The sequence below is a fragment of the Heterodontus francisci genome, chromosome 12 (assembly GCF_036365525.1).
Source record: "Heterodontus francisci isolate sHetFra1 chromosome 12, sHetFra1.hap1, whole genome shotgun sequence".
In the NCBI taxonomy this organism is placed as follows: Eukaryota; Metazoa; Chordata; class Chondrichthyes; order Heterodontiformes; family Heterodontidae; genus Heterodontus; species Heterodontus francisci.
Window position 1 is genome coordinate 30206949 of NC_090382.1, and position 20659 is coordinate 30227607.

Sequence of the window (20659 nt, forward strand, 5' to 3'; positions counted from 1 at the left end):
GCATCTGTGGAGAGAAAGAGTTAATGTGCCTGACCTGCGTATTTCCAGAATTCTCTTTTTTTCCCCACAGTTTTGCTGGCCCTAAAAGCTGTTGTATGCCAATATGAGCATAGTTGCTTTGTGTACATGTGGATCCTAGTTTTAAAAACAATGTAGCCCAACCCCTGTCCTAAGCAGTTTTGGCTGCCTGTCTGATTTTGGACCACATAACCATCTAGGGCATTTTTAAAATCTGAACATAAGAAGCCAGTCCTACAACGTAGAACTGTAGCGGATGCAAGACTGTAGTTGGATCACCAGCCGTCCAGTTTCAGGTCAATTGGATTATCACCAGGCCAATTTTTGAATGCTCCCTCTAAAATGTAAACCAGATTTAAAAAGGTTGCCCTTTTAGAACTTAAGTTTTAAATGGGCTGTAAAGAAAAAGTTTTCTGAAGACTACCAAGGATAATACAAAATATCAAACAAACTGAATCAAAGTGACTTGTCCCCTTGCCTGAATGTTGCCAAGATAAGACAGTGTTATAGCAGGAGAGAATTAAGTTATTTCAATCTTTCAGGTACTGGGAGTTAGCCCCCATATGGCTGCAGAAAAGATTCAAAACAACTACAAGAATATTTTTCTTAAAAGGAGCACTGACTTTTACCTTTTAGTCAGTACTAGACAGATGCTGTTCTGTTTAAATCCCAGCCTCAGCTGCAGGAATTTAATTCATTGCAAGTAGAATTCTCAGCATACATTTACATTCTTAATGTATTTTGGGTACTGAAAACTTGAAAGATGTACCCAATGTTATAAACATTTCTTCCACTGCTGAAGGTCATCATTGTGGAATTTTAGTAGACAGGCACATTCCAAACAAATGCTGGTGGAAACTGAAAATATATTTTAAATAAGGTAAAGTAAAATTCTTCTCCATTCTTAAAAATGCAGTGTTAAACTCTTCAGTAAAACATTCTTAATCACTATTTTCCAGGTACCAATTACATCTTACAGTAGTCAGTATAACTAATAACCAGCTATTATTTTTAAAGTGAACGATTAGCATTTAATTGCTCCCTCTGCACTCCTCTGTTCCAACTCGGCAGCAAAATGTACTGATCAGTGACAGATAAATGAGATCAAAAGGAAGTCCCCTGTACAGGTCTGATGAGACCCACGCCTGTGTGTCCAGTATTAATTACATTTGTTGACTCCACCAAGAATAAATGTGATCTTAGTGAATTTTGAAGATCTAAAGCAAAATGTAGAAAGGGAAGTCACAAGTCCCTTAACACCAAGACAGGTTCAATACTGAATTTACTAGAGTTCAAAATAAATAAATATCCACAACAAAATGCATCAAATTCTCAAAGCTAGAGATGAAGGAGGCAAGTTCGAAAACAAAAGGGCTTTACTAACCCAACTGTCATTTTCACACTTAAATCATAAGGCATTGAAATACATTCCAAAATAGAAGGGAACACAAAGTTCACTTTGGCCTAAATTTACTTTGGAGAGTAAAACCTTTTGCAATAGTATATTGTCACAGAATCTTTAGAAGTGTTTTTTTTTAAGTTCAGGTTGAAACCAGTTCCAGTTTTTTTTTTTTTTGACACCAATCATCCCAGTTTCTTAATGATGTCGTTGGCAGAGTTCAAGAGTCCCAGGAAATAACCATCCTGCTCTCCTCCTCTCTGCTCTTCAGCAGCTAGTTCCTCATATTCTGATTGGAGCATGTTCAACAAGGAACTCAGGCCCTGCATTGCCTGGTACTCGCTCCTGCAGGATGAAATCATAAGGTTCATGGTCCTCAAGACCTTTTCTCTCGTGTCGTGTTCAGTAGATGTCAAGAGCTGTGGAACCAGCATGCACCAGCGTTGCTCCAGCATGGGCGGCAGCAAGTTAACCTCATCATATTGATGGCATTTCTCCTTGTGTTCAGCACTATTATCTTGTGCCTCTTGGATAAGTTTCTGTAAAAGAATAATCAAACTATACTGAATATTCAACTCAGCTATTGAGTTAACATCCAAACCTGAGTATATTGCCTGCCATATATTTCAGTTCTAAGTTTCTGCTACGTATATAAATGGGAGGCTACAGTTCACATCTGGATAAAAAGACTTTAAATAGAAAACAACTGCCCTCACCTGGCTGGTTTTACATCAGGATCACTGCCTTACAGACTATCCCACATTTAGACATTTATATTGCTGTGCAGTATATTCTCAACTTCAGAGCACAACCTAAAGCAGTGAATTGGACTAATTTGGTTGGCATGGATTTAACAGGTTTTTGTAATTTAAAAGAAAAAAAAAGTGAACTTATACAGTGAAACCTTTGTTAAAGAAACATTTCCTTTTGAAAGAAAATACTGTGCAGGTAAAGATCCTGACAAAGGATGGGAAGGCAAATTGTGCAGAGATATTCTCATTACTGCCACAGTAAGGGGTTACACATTTCAAGTCTGCTCTAGGTACTGTCCCATGTTCAGTGTTGCTGGTGTCACTTGTAAGCAGGTCCTGTGCCTGATATGACCAGGAGTTTCTCACTGCCCAATAGCATGTTCTGTGAGCATAAACAAATGGAAGCCACTGTGGTGTCAACTGGTTACTGTAAACTCTCATGCAGAACATTCTGAAAGACAACTGGTAAAACATTGTGAGACCAGACCGTTGAAAAAATGTCATGAAGTTGTTTCACATTTTGCAGTGTATGACCCAAGTGTAGTAAATCCTGAAATTTAACTATTCTGTCAACATAACAGGGCGGCACAGTGGTTAGCACCACAGCCTCACAGCTCCAGCGACCTGGGTTCAATTCTGGGTACTGCCTGTGTGGAGTTTGCAAGTTCTCCCTGTGTCTGCGTGGGTTTCCTCTGGGTGCTCTGGTTTCCTCCCACATGCCAAAGACTTGCAGGTTGATAGGTAAATTGGCCATTATAAATTGCCCCTAGTATAGGTAGGTGGTAGGGAAATATAGGGACAGGTGGGGATGTGGTAGGAATATGGGATTAGTGTAGGATTAGTATAAATGGGTGGTTGATGGTCAGCACAGACTCGGTGGGCCGAAGGGCCTGTTTCAGTGCCGTATCTCTAAACTAAACTAAACTTCCCATAACATATAAAACAAGTGTCACAATATTAAGTTAATCCACTAATGGAGCTTTTCCCTCCATCCTGACCAGTTTGACCTAAAACATTGGAGAATTTATGCCTCCCTCATCAGCCTGCCAAACCATGTCTTTATTATTCTGTTCGCTACCTACTTAAGATGTTGGTAGTTTGACCTCTGACTCACCTCCTGTCCAGGCGTTGGCCAGAAGGGTTGTGATTTAAACTAGCTACTGCCCTTCCTTGAAGATCCCCCGGAAACTAACCTCTGCTGAGTTCAGACGAACAAGAGCATCTCAACACTAAGTGTAGATGATCACTGGGATGTTAAATAAATTCCCTTTGCCTTAAATCTGAAGAAACATTTTGTGGAGCTAAGTCACAGGACAATACTTGGATTCCAGACAGTTGAAAAATCACTAATTCAGCAATGTTTTTTTGGCATCGGCCAAGAAAAAGGTCAAGAATACTAACAAAATAAAGTCACAGCCAGATATCAGCTATTTTAATTAATATGGCTAAATTGAAAAAAAGATTTATTTGAACCACATTATTGTTTTCAAGTCACTGTTGCATAAAGATAAAAGATTGTGTGACTGATAGTCTCAATGACGATGGCATGCTAGATAAAGGAAGTCAGCATGGTGTAAATGCTAGTTCTGTTTACAGAACACTGAATATTTCACAAGTCTTTCTATTGACTCATTTCCTCACCTTCTCCATGACCATATCATAGAGCAGTGTCATGATTCGAATACGCAGAGACTCCATTCCCTTTGCCTGAAAGAGCTGTCCTAATACTTGCAGGCCCCCAAGTTTCAGGAACTGCTGCTGGGCAAAGGGAAAGTGGCGCAACATCGACGAGCACGCAAACAGAGCCTGAAAAACAAAAGTTACAATTGAAGGAGACATTTGGTCCATTAATACACCCCTTCATAAAAATCTACAATTCCTCTCCCCTTACCCCACTTTTCCCAATTATAACCTCCAACTGCCTTGGGTTTTAGCTCCATTACTTTACCAGGAAGTCCATTCGAGATGAAGAAAGGCTTCCTAACATCAGTCATCATGAACTTGCATTTTTACTACTTTGTACCAATCGTCCTAGAGGTTAGATTTAACATTTTGTATTTCACGAGAGGGGCCTTAGAGTGGACTATAAGGTATGATTAAGTGGGTGCGTAAAACTGTAGCCACTGATGGGAGTTCAATGTGGGGAAGTGTGAGGTCATCCACATTGCAAAGACAGACAAATGAGTATTTTCTTAATGGCAAGAAACCAGTAATTATAGAGCAGCAAAATGATTTGAGTGTCCATTGGCACAGATCACCAAAAGCTGGTGGACAGGTTACAAAAAGTAATATCAGTGCAGATTCATGAATATCAGGGCTTAAAGGGCTAAATTATGAGGGCAAGTTGCATGAACTTGGCTTGTATTCCCTTAACTTTAGAAGGATGAGAGGTGATTAAGGTATTTAAAATAAAAGGATTCAATCGGGCAGATGCAGAGAAACAATTTCCTCTACTGGGGAAATCCAGAACAAGTGGGAACAAACTCCAAGTTAGAGCCATGCCAATCAGGAAACATGGTTTCACACAAAAGATAATGAAAACATAGAATCCTCTCCCCCAAAATATTGTGCGTCATGCAGGCCCCCACCTGCCAAAAATGAGGCACATTAATTTCACCACATAGACATTAAATTGCAAATTGTTGCTGAGCAGAAAAGAGGGTCTATTACAAGGAATTACCAGGCCCCTAACTGGAAAGACATTTTTGCATACTAGCAGACAGTGTTGGAACAAAGGAACCAGTCCCTGCTCCCAATACACAGAACGGACGTGGTCAGACCAGTTTAGTCACGTGACAAACTGGCTGTTGCAGAGATTTGAATTAGAGAAACAGTGTGTTTGAAGACAGAAAGCTCCTGGCTCCTAGATTGAGAACATCTCTCCTGTTTGCTCCTATCTCTTTCTCACCAGCTTTGGAATCCATTGAAGACACATGAACTCCAAGAGAATAGAATCTCATTCAGTGAGCAGGAATAATACTGGGCCCCAATGAAAAGCAAGAATTGCCTACAAGCAAAGACTCTACAGTGAGCTCGAAGAAGCGTAACAAACTCTTCAGGTATTGCGTCAAACCTCTCAGCTTTATTTTTCTTTTCTGTCTTTATTTGCATGTGCGTAGTGCGTATGCATGCTAGCGCAGTGCGTATCCGTAGCTGTTAACCAAATTAGAGTAGGTTTTAATAAATTTCACTTTTCTTCGATAAACCCAAGAAAGCCTGTTTGTGCTCATTTCTTTATCTTATAAAGGGAAAGCGGTGAACAAGGATTCACCAAGGGGGAGCTCAAAACACTGTTTAAAAATAAAACCCTGTTACAGTAAGACCAGGCAAAGGCTGAAAGGGACCCCTAGCCACCTTTCTCACCTGGTCATAACATGTGGATTCTGGGATGGTTGAAAATTTCAATACGGAGTCTGACAGTTTTTTTTTTATAAAAAAAAGATTTGGGTATCGAGGCATATGAAGGAAAGACAGCTAAATGGAGTTGAGGTATAGATCAGCCATGATCCAATTGAATGACAGGACAGGCAAGAGGGGTTGAATGGCCTACACCTGTTCCTACTTTCTATACTGTCATTCACCTATCAAGATAGAAGAATGAAAGCTTTACTAAGCAAGCTCATAACGCAGTTTCCTAACACTAGGCATCAGCTTCATGGCCCTTCATGCTGCTTACAAGCAATATTCAAGGTGCTGCCTGGCCAGAACATGCACACTTCAAAAGGATGGGAATCAAAAAAGTTACATCTGCTTTGGAAGTACACCGTTTCAGACATTCCTTCTTCCCTTCCCCCAACACAATAAAAAGAACAATTTCACATTAAAAGTTAGAATCCAAGTATGTTACCTTTCCTAACATTTCACTTTGAGTTAGTAGCCAAGATACAGAAAGCCTTCACCACAAACAGCCACTACCTTGGTTCTGGCCCCCTCCTAGCAATCTGCCCTCACCCTCTGGCTCCTTCCTAGAGATCTGCCCTTGCCTTCACCCTCTGGCCCACATGGGAGATTTTGTTACCTTTTTCTTCATAGCCACTGGCTGGTCAGTAGCCAACAGTACCAATAATTTCTGCAAAGCCCCAGCTTCTATCGCCTCAATCTGAACTTTTGGATTGCTAAAGGGTTATAAAAAAAAAGTGTTCAATGAGAGGATGATTTTCAAACCCCACAGCACCACAGAAAGTTGAGATATTTGCATGGTCTGCTTTGCAAAACAGTAATCAGAGAGATCATAAATAACACATGGAGATTTCTGGCAAACAATTGGCATAGAAGTAATAGCCCAACAAATGCACTTCTGTCAAATGGCTTTGTGTAGTCACAAGTCTAGTAAGAAATCCAGGAAGGAAAGGACTTGTATATACACACACAATGCTTTTCATTACTTTGGGATGTCTCAAAGTGCCTTACAGACAGACGATGAAGTATGTTCAATGTGCAGTCACTGCTGTAATGTAGGGAACTGTGGCAACCAATTTTGTGCATGGCACGATCCTACAAAACAGCAAGAAGAATAATGACCAGATCATCTGCTTAGTGATGTTGGTCGAGGGATAAATAATGGCCTGGACACTGGGGAGAACTCCTCTGTTCTTCCTCGCATAGTGCCATGAGATCTTTTACATTTACCCAACAGGACAAGCAGGGCCTCTGTTTAACATTCCATCTTAAAGACAGCAGTGCAGCAATCCCCCAGTACTGAACTGGGCCTTGAACCCACAACCTTATAAATCAGAGGCGAGAATGTTAGCACTAAGCCAAGGCTGACAATTTTCTGGTAGAATAACAGCAAGTTTAGTGTATACCTTATTGGTGGGAATTAACCCAGCCATTTGTGACAAGAAGATACCCAGTGAGTTGGGAATCGGCACAAATTGTTGGACATATCGCATCACTTCATTAGCTTTGTGAGAGCTTGCAGTCAACCTTCTAGTGCACTTCAAGAAATTGCTGCATTCCCACTGTTAAATGAAAGCCACGACAAAAAAGTTAGGGCTGGTACTTAAGTAACAGAAGGATCCTGATAATGAGATTTATGTTCTTGCAATGCCACTCAGCCTAGGAGACCCAGAAAGGAAACAGCTGAAACTGAAGTCTCTGTTGCAGGTAGTAAATGGAGATGTAAAAAAAAAAATAAATAAATTCTCTTTTCACCTTGTCACACACACTGGAAGTGCGATTTCCTTAAAAGAAATTGAGTGGGGGGGGGGGGGGGGGGGGAGAAAAGAGAAGCAATATGAATAGCTGGCGTTCAACCAAGCACATACCCTGTTGTAAAAACTCTGACATCTACATTATACAGCAGCGATGGCCTGCATCCATCTAGAACTTGATTCCCAAAAGAATTCAACAGAAATATCATAACCTTTCCCCCCCACCCCCCAACCTAAAAGGTACCCACCGTTTTTCCTCCTCTATTTATCGGTTTCTTCGTGCGTGTGCGTGCGTGCACGTATGCATGGATGCAGTTGCAACATTTTCAGGATAAGGTGTATTGATCAATAAACAATTGAGTTTCTGTTTCTAAAAACCTAAGCTGTGTGGTTATTTGAAAAATAAAACAAAGGGCTAAACTCTAATACAAATATAGTGTCAGATAGGGAGCTGAACAGTGGGAACCTGGGATGGCGGGATTGACGTATGAGGGGAGATTGAGTTGGTTAGGATTATATTCACTGGAGTTCAGAAGAGTGGGGGGGTGGAATCTCATAGAAAGCTACAAAATTCTAACAGGACTTGACAGGGTAGATGCAGGAAGGATGTTCCCAATGGTGGGGGAGTCCAGAACCAGGGGTCATAGTCTAAGGATACGGGGTAAACCTTTCAGGACTGAGATAAAGGAGAAATTTCTTCACCCAGAGAGTGGTGAGCCTGCGGAATTCACTACCACAGAAAGCAGTTGAAGCCAACACACTGTATGTTTTCAAGAAGGAGTTAGATATAGCTCTTGGGTCTAAAGGGATCAAAGGGTATGGGGCGAAAGCAGGAACAGGTTACTGAGTTGGATGATCAGCCGTGATCATAACGAATGGCGGAGCAGACTCGAAGGGCCGAATGACCTACTCCTGCTCCTAGTTTCTATGTTAAACACCCACGTCACACCATGCGGTCCTAACAACTTTTGTCTCTTTTTCGTTTCTTAATCTAATTTTTCTTTCTCTCTCTTTCTGTATCTAATTTGACTAATTCACCCTATTTTTTTTTGTTATTCCTCATTTCTTTCTCCATTCTTCAATCTTATTGATTCAGGATATACTGTTGGTTCTGTCATTCACTATGGTCCCAGAGGTCCCATTGATTTCCAGAAAAATTGTGGCTCAAAAAATTGGAGCTGAAGAATAAAGATAGTTTCTCCCTCAAATGGGTCACGCATGCGATGTCCGACTCCAACAACAACAACTTGGCCAACATTGTTAAGCTGCCGTTGTGTTGAAGTCTGCCTCCAGTACTCGACAAGTTAAATTTTACATCTGCTGCAGTTACATTCTACATACAGTCTTAAGTCCTACCAAGTGTGCAACAAGCAAGTTGTTACCCGGAGAGTGCGGATCCTAGCACGAAGGCAGCATGCTCCCGAATAACGGGCTCAGTCACGTTTAATGCGTTGATCATAAGTTGCAGCCCCCCAATGGCCATCAAGTGCTGGGCATTATCCACCTAGGAGAAACCATAATAAAAGTTAAACCTCACTCCCAATTCCCAGCAGTCACATGGAACACTGAAAGCTCTGCCCGTACCTGATGGACGTAGTATTCCAGGTCGTACAGAGCTACGATCTTGTCCTCCAGTGTCACACTGGAGCTGTTGAATTTGCTGACAAGTTTATTGATTACTTCCATATCAGTCTCCATCACCACATTCATTGCTTCAAAATCTTCCATCAGCTCCTTGATTGGGCGGAATGTCTCTCGCACCTTCTCCTGATGGCCCTTGATGTAAAAAAAAAACACAAAAGGTAGATTTTTCTGTAGTACTGGGCTCTGAAATTCCTCCCCCAAATCCCTCCGACTCCTTCAAAATGCTTCTTAAAACTCAATTGTTTGACTAAGCTTTTGGTCACCTGTTTCAAGGGTTCCTACTTTGGCTTGATGTAAAATGTTGTCTGATTACACTCCTGTGAAGCACCTTAGAAGGTTTTACTATGTTAAAGACGCTATTTAAACGCTGGTTGTTCTATTATATTCAATGTTCCCCATGCATACAGACTTTCAAAATAACTGTCCTAGTCGACTATTGAGTAGCACGTTTGGATGCACACCTCAACCAAGGACAATCCAAACTTCAGACATCTACATTTCTTAGCAGGGGTCACTGAATTCAGCACGGGATTCATAGCTGTTCTTTACACACTCCCTTATTGTACCCCTAACACTGACTCAGCATAGTAAGAACAAAAAAACATGGAATATTACTGTACATTTATGAAGGTAACCTGCCCTGGCATATCTATTGGAGATGAAGAGAGTACATGGCGAAGTACTTGGAGAAGTGTGAGGTGATGCATTTGGGGAGGGGAAACAAAGCAAAGGAATACATGAGAATACATGGGAAAATACTGAGAAGTGTGGAAGTAATGTCCACAGATCCCTGAAGGTAGCTGGACAGGTCGATAAGGTGGTTAAGGCGGCATATGGAATCCTTTCCTTTATTAGCCGAGGTATAGAATACGGGCAAGGTGGTTATGCTGGAACTGTATAATTCATTGGTTAGGCCACAACTTGAATACTGTGTGCAGTTCTGGTCACCTCATTACAGAAAGGATGTAATTGCACTAGAGAGGGTACAGAGGAGATTTATGAGGACGTTGCCAGGACTAGAAAAATGCAGCTATGAGGAAAGATTGGATAGGCTGGAGCTGTTCTCTTTAGAACAGAGAAGGCCGAGGGAAGATCTGTTTGAAATTTACAAAATTTTGAGGAGCCTGGACAGAGTGGAGGTGAAGGGTCTATTCACCTTAGCAGAGAGGTCAGTGACGAGGGGGCATAGATTTAAAATGATTGGTAGAAAAATTAGAGGGATGAGGAAAAGCTTTTGCACCGAGGGTGGTGATGGTCTGGAACTCACGGCCTGAAAGGGTAGTTGAGGCAGAGACCCTTCATTCAAAAGGAATCTGGATATGCACCTCAAGTGCCGTAAGCTGCAGGGCTACGGACCAAATGCTGGAAGGTGGGATTAGAATAGGTGGATTGTTTTTCGGCCGGCACAGACACGATGGGCCAAGTGGCCTTTTTCTGTGCCGTAAACTTTCTATGATTCGATGATGACCTCCCCTGCTGGGATATATTTTTCTTCTGTGATGGGGGGAAAAAAATAGAGAAAAAAAATCAGACATATTTCTGGTTAGATTTCTCTGCCTATTCTTAGCTTCATGCTGGCCAACTATATAAGAATCTATTTGATGTAAAATACTCCTTTGTTCTGTATGGAAATCATACATACATCCAAAGAACTAGCTTTGTTCTACTTGGAGCTGATAATTGCATCCTTGTTTGTATGATGGATATGGATTGATATTGCAGGTACACACTCCTGGTGGAAAGCCCAGCCTGCTAATACACAACAGGAAATCACAGAACCCACTGAGCACAACTTTCCATCTACTGATTGCAACAGAAAGAAAAAGTCCCGGGGCAGCAAGTCCCCAATTTTGCAAATGTGACTGACAGCAGGGGTGGGAGAAAACTAGGAAGAACAAACTTTCAAACTTTCCCTTCCTCGACTTCTCTGTCTCCATCTCTGGGGATAGGTTGTCTACCAATATCCATTATAAGCCCACCGACTCCCACAGCTACCTCGACTACACTTCTTCACACCCTACCTCCTGTAAGGACTCCATTCCATTCTCCCAGTTTCTCCGTCTCCGACGCATCTGCTCTGATGATGCTACCTTCCATGACAGTGCTTCTGATATGACCTCCTTTTTCCTCAACCGAGGATTTCCCCCCACTGCGGTTGAAAGGGCCCTCAACCGTGTCCGACCCATTCCCCACACCTCTACCCTCACCCCTTCCCCTCCCTCCCAGAACCGTGACAGGGTTCCCTTTGTCCTCACTTTTCACCCCACCAGCCTCCATATCCAAAGGATCATCCTCCAGCGTGATGCCACTACCAGTCGCATCTTCCCTTCCCCTGTCAGCATTCCGAAGGGATCGTTCCCTCCACGACACCCTGGTCCACTCCTCCATTACCCCCACCACCTCGTCCCCATCCCAGGGCACCTTCCACTGCAATTGCAGGAGGTGTAATACCTGCCCATTTACCTCCTCTCTCCTCACTATCCCAGGCCCCAAACACTCCTTTCAGGTGAAGCAGCGATTTACTTGTACTTCTTTCAATGTAGTATACTGTATTCGCTGCTCACAGTGTGGTCTCCTCTACATTGGGGAGACCAAGCGCAGACTGGGTGACTGCTTTGCGGAACATCTCCGCTCAGTCCGCAAGCAGGACCCTGAGCTTCCGGTTGCTTGCCATTTCAACACTCCCCCCTGCTCTCATGCTCACATCTCTGTCCTGGGATTGCTGCAGTGTTCCAGTGAACATCAACGCAAGCTCGAGGAACAGCATCTCATCTACCGATTAGGCACACTACAGCCTGCCAGACTGAACATTGAGTTCAATAATTTCAGAGCATGACAGCCCCCCAATTTTACTTTCATTTTTAGTTATTTTTTCTTCCTCTTTTTTTTTTACATTCTTTTTTACATTTTTTACAATTTTCTTTTGCATTTATTTCATTTCATCTTAGTTTGTTCAGTTTGCTTACCCACTGTTTTTTTTCAGGTTTGCACTTGCTGCTGTTCAATATTCAGTGTATTTACACCTAATCTGTACAAATGCTTTGTCTTTCAACACACCATTAACATATTGTTTGCCTTTGCTCCGTGACCTTTTGATCAGCTATGCAGCCTGGTCCAATCTAGACATCCTTTGTTATCTCTTGCCCCACCCCCACCTCACTTGCTTATAACCTGTGACTTTTCTAATATTTGTCAGTTCCGAAGGGTCACTGACCTGAAACGTTAACTCTGCTTCTCTTTCCACAGATGCTGCCAGACCTGCTGAGTGGTTCCAGCATTTCTTGTTTTCGTTTCAGATTTCCAGCATCCACAGTATTTTGCTTTTATTTCATTTATATAGCCCATTTCATGAGCTTAGGCAGCAACCAGTTTATGCACTGCAAGGTCCCAAAATCAGATAATGTTTTTTTTTTTATAAAGTGATGTTGCTTGGGGAAATATATTGGCCAAAATGCCAGGGAGAACTCCCCTGCTCTTCTTCAAATAGCAGCATGAGTTCTTTTATGTCCATCTGAGACAGAGAACAGCAAGGGAAAAAGTGGTTCTGCCATCTCTTTTCCTGGGTACAATCGCATTTATACCAAGAAGCATGATTACCAAAGTGTTGCTTGTTCCCTCGATTATTAATGTGCGTCTTGCTGAAAAGAATGTCTAAAGACTACCTTCAAAGGTTTTTCAGCTTTTCAGGATACTTTTAAAACTGACAAACTCGAGGGTTTCAATCTCTTGCTTTGCTGAGCCATTACACATAAGGAACAAACTAACAGCACTGTGGGTGTTCCTACCCCACATGGACTGTAGTGGTTCAAGAAGGCAGCTCACCACCACCTTCTCAAGGGCAATTAGGGATGGGCAATAAATGCTGGCCTAGGCAGCGATGCCCACATCCCATGAACAAATAAAAAAAAGCTCAGGGTCTGATCCCTTCCATTCAAAGGGTTGTACTAGAACAAAAAAATTTGGATTGAGTTTACTTTTTTTTGTACCATTCACATTTTGTAAAGCTGGTTATTGTACTTTTAGTATCTTGCTATATGTTAATTGTGTATTACATTGGATGAATGGGAACAAGTAAAATCACAGAAATCTATGGCACAGAGAAGGCCATTCAGCCCACCATGTCTGTGCTGGCCAAAAAGAGCTATCCAGCTTTAATGGTCAGATGGAGAGGTGACAGGACAACTTGGTAGGAATCCCACTATTCCACAGCAGCAAAGTGTTTAATTGTTAAACCTGGAAAATCTAACCCACACATGAAAAAGGCACAAGTTTCACTTAAGGGACTCTGCTTTTCTAAACTGCCAAAAAGAAAGCAAGTTTTGGAAAAGGGCCCAAATTGTAGCATCCTGATCTTTCCAATAGGCTACTGGGAAGTAACAGAAGTTATTACTGAGCTCATGCAGCAGCTGATATCACAACAGCTCATCCACAGAAAAGTCCCAGTTGCTATTCTGTAAATGGTAGAAAGAAAGTGCAGTAGGCCATGCAGAGCCTTAAGTCTATTCTGCCAATCAATTAGCTCTTGGCTGATCGGTATCAACGGGCGGCACAGTGGCGCAGTGGTTAGCATTGCAGCCTCACAGCTCCAGCGACCCGGGTTCAATTCTGGGTACTGCCTGTGTGGGGTTTGCAAGTTCTCCCGGTGTCTGCGTGGGTTTTCTCCGGGTGCTCCGGTTTCCTCCCACATGCCAAAAGACTTGCAGGTTGGTAGGTAAATTGGCCATTATAAATTGCCCCTAGTATAGGTAGGTGGTAGGGAAATATAGGGACAGGTGGGGATGTGGTAGGAATATGGGATTAGTGTAGGATTAGTCTAAATGGGTGGTTGATGGTCGGCACAGACTCGGTGGGCCGAAGGGCCTGTTTCAGTGCTGTATCACTGAACTAAACTAAACTCCATTTACCCACCTTGGTTCCACATCCCACAAATACCCTTACCTAACAAAAATAATGATCAATCTAACTTACTCAAAGCAAAGACAAACATGGAACTAAATTGAAGACTTTACAGATAAAGGAAAAGACTGGAAACTCAGCAATAATTTGATTTTTAAAATTCAATGAGCCTTGCGTGGAAGGAAAATTAATTCTGTTGTGGCTGTCACTTTAATTTGACAAATTTAACTCGGAAACAAACCATTTTTTTTTGAGGAAACAACTTTCGTTGAAAGAGCTACATTCACCTACTGCTCAGAACTAAACCTTAAGTCGTCTCTGTAATTTACGTTTGTAGCCTACAATTTTTAAACGCTTCATTTTGCTTTATTAAGTGCCCCAACTTAAAAGAACCCAGAGATCCTGCTTTGAATGTTTTACTGAATTACCATGCAATTATTACAAAAGGAGAGATTGATGGGCTCACCAGCTTACTGTTTTGCTGATGACCTGATTGAGTTGCAGCGTGGGGGGGGGGGGGCGGGGGGGGCGGCGGAGGGTAGAGAAGAGGAGAGAGGGGGAGGGGTGGTGGAAGAAATCACTCAATGCACTTTGCCCTCCACCTGACCAGGCAAGATAACTTAAAATGGGGAGTGGGTATAATTTCAGCTCATTAGAGGAGAATGTCATGATAACACATCAGTTGTGAGCTCCACACAAACAAAAATATTCACCTTTACCAGCAGTTTGAAATTACAAGAACACTTAATAAAAAAGGCAAAGATCGCAGGCAGAAATTACACAACAGTTCAATAGAACAGATAAACTCCATATGGAGTTCTCATTCAATTATACTATGTGAATTCTTTACACTAACATCTATAAACTGCAAGCTTTCTTTGGAAAATTCTGGTCGATTCCTTACCTCCTCAATCTCGGTGTTGCCTTCTTGTTTCATTAACTTCAAGGCCCTTTTCAGCTCCTCAGCTGTGAAGGATTTAGAGTCTGTATTCACCATTCCCTGTCTGAAAGGGCAAAACTAGATGAAAGACCAGGAGTCCTAATGTTGCTATGCTTGCTTAAAAATAAAACAACATGCACAATTCTTATGGTCAAGCTATTTCAATTTATAAAATTGAAAATCACTAGGATTGGCCTGGTGACTGTTCTGCCAAATTCAAATGCGGACCAGGAGTTAAGATGACCTGGGCCTCATGCACAACTTACCCTGAGGGGTGGTGAGGAGGAGGGGAGAGGGGGAATGCACGCAGAGGTATTTCCCCCTTCCTCCCTGTATCCTGCCTGTCCCAAATGCACGCAGAGCTAAAATCGGGGCTTCACGTGTAATTTGCTGCCAGACAGATTTCAAAAAGTTAAAAATCCCCAAATCTTTCTCTTTCTTCACTGCAGAGCAAAATATTTTTATGGCTGCAACATTCCCACAGTACCTGCTTCCTTGCTTCCAGTATTTCAGTCCACTCTTCTCACTCACGTCATCCGGGATTTTTGCCTCATTTTTTCCAGTCTCCAAGTTGATCCGCACATGTAGCCCTGCAGGAATAGCCTGACCTGCACAAACAGAAGAGACGCCTGGTTACACGAGTTGGGTGGAAAAAAGCAGGTGATCAGGAATGACACTGCAACACAGGCAATTTCTCTACACTTACAGGGGTGTCTGTACTTCGAGAACTAGAATACAGTTGTACAACTGAGAATTACAATCATATAGCACTGAAGGCGACCATTCAGCCAGTCATGGTGCTGGCTCTTCAAAAGAGCTATCCAATTAGTCCCACACCCTGGTTCATTTCCCACAGACGTGCAATTTTTTCCTTTTCAAGTATTATCCACTTCCATTTAGAAAAGGGAAAAATTATTCCACTTTGTTCTTTCAGTTCCTTCCACATAGCGTAGGACACTTCTGCCAGTGTCAAAACAGAAGTAGACAAAAGAATGTGGAAAATCATGAAGTACTGACTAAGTGGCACCAATCTTGAAGATTTAAAACTCATCATGGGATGAGGCCAAGACTCTTGGGAATTCTGAGCTATGTAATGATACAGCATACCATTCCAGGATATAGGAGTAATTGGAGTATACACAGGCCACTGCCAGTTCATGATGGAAAATTTTGGGCAGCTGGTCACATTTCTGACATATACAGACTACAGAGGAGAATCCTGCTGCCATTGCTAATTAGGCAAGTTACCTTGTAGACTGAGATTATACACTGAAAGATTCCCATTTCTAACTCAGGAACTTTGTTAGGCAAACATAAAAAGTACAGCTTTTTAACCTGGCAAGACAGAGTGCCTTACTGAGACTAATATTTTTATTTTTGGTTAATTAGATTTTATGTTTAATTACATTAGTGGTTCTTCCTCAGTTTGAGGGTCACTTGTGCAATTGCTTGTTAACAACATTGGGTGGCCCACCATTACCCCCAATAGTTTATTCAAAATAAGCAACTGAAGCTCCTTCTCTGCAAACTCCACATTTAAATAATAGCATCAGGCAAGGTTATACTCCAAGAGGACAATCAGCCAATTAGCTGCCTGACATTAAATAGTCAGATGTTAGAGGATCTGTGGAGAAAAAGCAAAAAAAAGTTGGACTCGACAGCGAGGGAGGGGCACCAGGAGGCAGAGAAGTTACCTGGTTTAACTATTTTCCATTCGGTAGTTGGGTAAAAGACCTCCATGTCCTCAGGGTCCAGATCATCCTCCACTGTTGCTTCCTCCTTCCTCGTGCCAATATTTTCTTCAGTCTTATCCACCACAGTAAGAGCAGACACTTTCTATAGACCAACAGAGAATGAGTTTTGGAGGCATTATAGAAAAGTAAGGCTTACTTCAATTTTCCAAGGATTTTACAAGAGGATTTGTTAGCAAGAGCCAGGTACTGTGACTCAAAACTAGGGAAATGGACACTGGGGGCAGGATTTAGTATTTTGGGTCGGGACCCCTGTGCCAGGAGCAGGCACCCAAGCTTGATTTTGCCTGAATTGGCCAACTGGTGGCCAGAGGGTGCTTGCACTAAGGACAGCAGGTGGGCTCTCAAAGCTGGAGGTCCAATAGAAGGCCCTCCAGCACAGAAGAACTCCAATCCGAGGTGCCCTCTCAGCAACTTTAACAAATTTGAAATAGAAAATTGCCACAGCTGCTGGACCATCATCATGGAGGGAGAATTTTTTAAAAAATTTCCTCATGGGATGTGGGCGTCACTGGCAAGGCCAGCATTTGTTGCCCATCCCCAATTGCCCTTGCTAGACAATTTCAGAAGGCAGTTAAGTGTCAACCACATTGCTGTGGGTCTGATGTCACATGTAGGTCATACCAGGTAAGGAGAGCAGATATTCTTCCCTAAAAGGATATTAGTGAACCAGATGGGTTTCAATGACAACTGATGATAGATTCATGCACCATTACTGAGACTAGCTTACAATTCCAGATTTTTTATTAATTAATGGAATTTAAATTCCACCAGCTACCATGATGGGATTTGAACCCATGTCCCAGGGGCATTAGCCTAGACATTTGGATTACTAGTTCAGTGACATTACCACTATGCAACCGTCCTCCACAGCATGACCTGTGGCTAGGTTGGGGGGGGGGGGGGGGGGGTGGGGGGGGGGGGAAAGCAGTGGCCATGGGGCCTCAAAGGCATCCTGGAGCACTGGCACCACAGTCTTCCTTCAGGACGTTGCCTCCAGGCAGCTGCCATGCGCCCGACACCAGTCAATCTTTGATCCATGGCCTTGATTGGCTAGTTAACCAACACTTGTGGGTGGGTCGCTGTTGGACCCCTGGTCTAGCCTTCCCCAAAATGGCTCAGGGCTGGATGGTACCAGCAAACCGGCACACCCTTGCAATATCATGCGCTCGCCTACCACAGTCCCGTCCCAATAGCGGAGGTAAAAATTCTGTCCTGGGTTCCACTATAAACTGAAACACTCTCAGTCTTGCCCTTGCATTCAGTTGACGACTGGGCTTAAACGCACACTTGCAGAATGGTAGACTCCAAACTAGTTCAAATTCAGATGCTTGCTTTGCATTGACTCTCAAGACCTCGGAGTCTCATCTCAACTTGGAGAGAAAAAGGACAGCTTACAAAGTTGGCAGTGCACCTCAATAGAGGAAGATCTAGCACCTTCAAGAATGACCTGGACCATCACGGAAATCAACATAATCGAGGACTGAATGTGTATATACAGTTTTACTCTGACCTTTGCTTAGGTTCTCATAAAACTGGAGCTGAACCTAATCAAGAGCTTGCAGTGAAAAGCTACAGCAGCGACACCGAGTATAATCACCCATACCTTGAAAATGGGCACCTTTTAGTTAAAACCCTACACAATTTACCAACACTGGTCATCTTTGCCATAGTGATCACTTCTCAAACATATTTCATTGAATGCTGCGCAGTTTGGGACACGCTGAGAAATCGATGTTTTCCCCTTTCTTCTAATTTCTGGTCTATTGATAACTGTCACCTCTTAACCAAAGTGTCGCGGGTTCAACCTGCACAACAGGATTTGAGCCTATAATCTAAGTTGATAATCCGGTGCAGTATTAAGCAAGTTTTGCATTATAGAAGGTGTTGTCCTTCAGATGAGCTTTTAAATAATCTTTCTGTTCCAGCAGACACTAAGAAATTTCATGGCACTATGAAGAGCAGGTGGTTTTCCCAGGGTGCGAGTCAAACCACCTCTATTGCACCATCACTGGAAACATGTTAACCATTTCTCTTGTGGGACCTCATTGTATGGTAATATGGCATCCATGTTTCTTATATTTTTTTTATTATTTTAATTTTAGAGATACAGCACTGAAACAGGCCCTTCGGCCCACCAAGTCTGTGCCGACCAACAACCACCCATTTATACTAATCCTACATTAATCACATATTCCCTACCACATCCCCACCATTCTATTACCACCTACCTACACTACAGGCAATTTACAATGGCCAATTTATCTATCAACCTGCAAGTCTTTGGCTGTGGGAGGAAACCGGAGCACCCGGCAGAAACCTACACGGTCACAGGGAGAACTTGCAAACTCCACACAGGCAGTACCCAGAACTGAACCGGGTCGCTGTAGCTGTGAGGCTGCAGTGTTAACCACTGCACAAGTCTTTAACTTTCCATTTTGCTACACAAATGGTGAAATTTCATTCAGATAAAGCTCCACTACCATTGCTCCAATCTCATTTTATTCCATCCCCCACAGACCCCAGCTAATTCTCTGGACCTTTCTTACCTGCTGCTGGCTGTTCTCACTCCAACAGTAATTGAAACAGTGCACACAAATCAGTAGCAAGACCAGGTTCAGACAATCAAGCTGCATTGTGAGAACTTCCAGAATCTACAAAAGTAAATAGTGCAGTGTTGTGAAAACATGCAAATACAGAATGACACTAACCCATTTATCAAACCTTTAACTCATTTCACCCCATCAGCATTCAGCTGCCTCACTATATTACTACAGCAAGCCTTTTGTTTTCTATTCTTGCTGGCAAGGCCAGCATTTGTTGCCCTGAGAAGGTAGTGATTTAACTGAGTAACTTGCTAGACCACTTCAGAGGATAGTTAAGGATCAACCATATTGGTGTGGGACTGGAGTCACATAGGCCAGACCAGGCAAGGTGGGGAGAGAACTTCAAGATCAATGAATCAGATGGTGTTGTATGACATTCCAATAAATTTATAGCCACCTTTACAGGCCTTTTAAAAAATCGACAATTTTGTTTTTTGAAAAACAGGATTTAAACTCATTCTATGGTTTATTAAGCCAGACCTCTGAATTACTGGTTCAGTAACCACTGCACTACTGTATCCTTTGGAGTTTTATACTTAGGCTACAATAAATGATCTCAATAGGCTGGGAGACATGTGAAAAGTGAGGGTTTAATCATTAGCCAAACTTTCACATGTCCGTCTTTGTATCTTACTAACATCCCAGCTACAACACTGCTAAACTCCAGGTTACACAAGCATAAGCAGCTTAAGAGTGCAATACCATCTCCCACCAGAGACAACATTCTTACATAGAGTAAACAAACTTTCAACTTCTTTTTAAAACAACGCAAATTGATAGCAACTGGGATCCCAAAACCTGTCGTACCTGACAGCTCCTTGCCTGCCTCAGCGATGCTGAGCTGCCTCTCCAGCTGCAGTGGAAGCTGCTGCTTTCTCCCCGCTTCCTTCTCAGTAACTCCTCTCTCACACACTGTTGTTACTGCTCACTCCCGACTCACTCTCTCTCTCTCTCACACACAGTCGCAGATGCTGCTTTCTCCTTACACCCCTCTCAGTGACTCCCCTCTTGCCCTACTCCTCTCTCACAGCGACAGCTCTTCAATCCCTGCTCCTCTCACACACTAACCTCTCTCCCTCTGCACTACCACCGCTTCCGGCTGCTGACTTGCTTTCCTCTGGAACAGCCACGTCCTCTCGCGTAACAACCAGGGAGCCAATCACAGCAATGTCCGCGCGCTGATGCAACAATTTAAAGGGCCAGCGCCCAGCATTGCAGGGACACTGCCCCAGGTTGCAAACACCACTTCATGGGACAGATTTCCCGGGCTGCTTTTCAAACAGCATCCAGAGCCTCTCTCCAAAGAGGCTTCCTATTCTATTTAATTACGTTTTATTAAACTAACATTCTGGATTACTATAGTTCCTAAAATGAAAGCCACGGTTTGCAGATTTCAAAGAATAATGGAAATAACAGTGAAATGTGGCCCCCAAAACAGCAATAAAATTCTAGGATCCGATGCAATGAAAGCAGACTTTGTTTCATTCAGTCACCTGAAGT

The 20659-nt window shown here is 42.7% G+C and overlaps 1 protein-coding gene across 2 annotated transcripts; it reads right to left on the reverse strand.

Moving 5' to 3' along the window:
* Positions 1-1283: 1283 nt before the first annotated feature.
* On the reverse strand, positions 1284-20294 carry sil1 (SIL1 nucleotide exchange factor). 2 transcript variants are annotated; one of them, XM_068043261.1, is made up of 10 exons: positions 20228-20294; positions 19103-19207; positions 16497-16638; positions 15290-15410; positions 14767-14866; positions 8907-9098; positions 8705-8826; positions 6188-6284; positions 3811-3975; positions 1284-1956 (listed from the first exon to the last, which is right to left on the reverse strand). In XM_068043261.1, the coding sequence occupies exons 2-10, from the start codon at positions 19187-19189 to the stop codon at positions 1603-1605; spliced, it is 1380 nt and encodes a 459-aa protein (XP_067899362.1). In that variant the 5' UTR covers positions 19190-19207; positions 20228-20294; the 3' UTR covers positions 1284-1602. The 2 variants fall into 2 exon arrangements, with proteins under 2 accessions (XP_067899362.1, XP_067899361.1); XM_068043260.1 differs by lacking the exon at positions 20228-20294 and adding an exon at positions 19967-20221.
* Positions 20295-20659: the final 365 nt, after the last annotated feature.

Excerpts from the sequence above, each read along its gene's own strand:
- sil1 (XM_068043261.1), bottom strand. The coding sequence starts at position 19,189 with ATGCAGCTTGATTGTCTGAACCTGGTCTTGCTACTGATTTGTGTGCAC. Across the intron at positions 6,285-8,704 it reads CTAGGATCCGCACTCTCCGG|CAATCCAAAAGTTCAGATTG; the intron begins GTAACAACTTGC and ends ATAACCCTTTAG. Across the intron at positions 3,976-6,187 it reads CAGTGGCTATGAAGAAAAAG|GCTCTGTTTGCGTGCTCGTC; the intron begins GTAACAAAATCT and ends TTTGTTTTTCAG.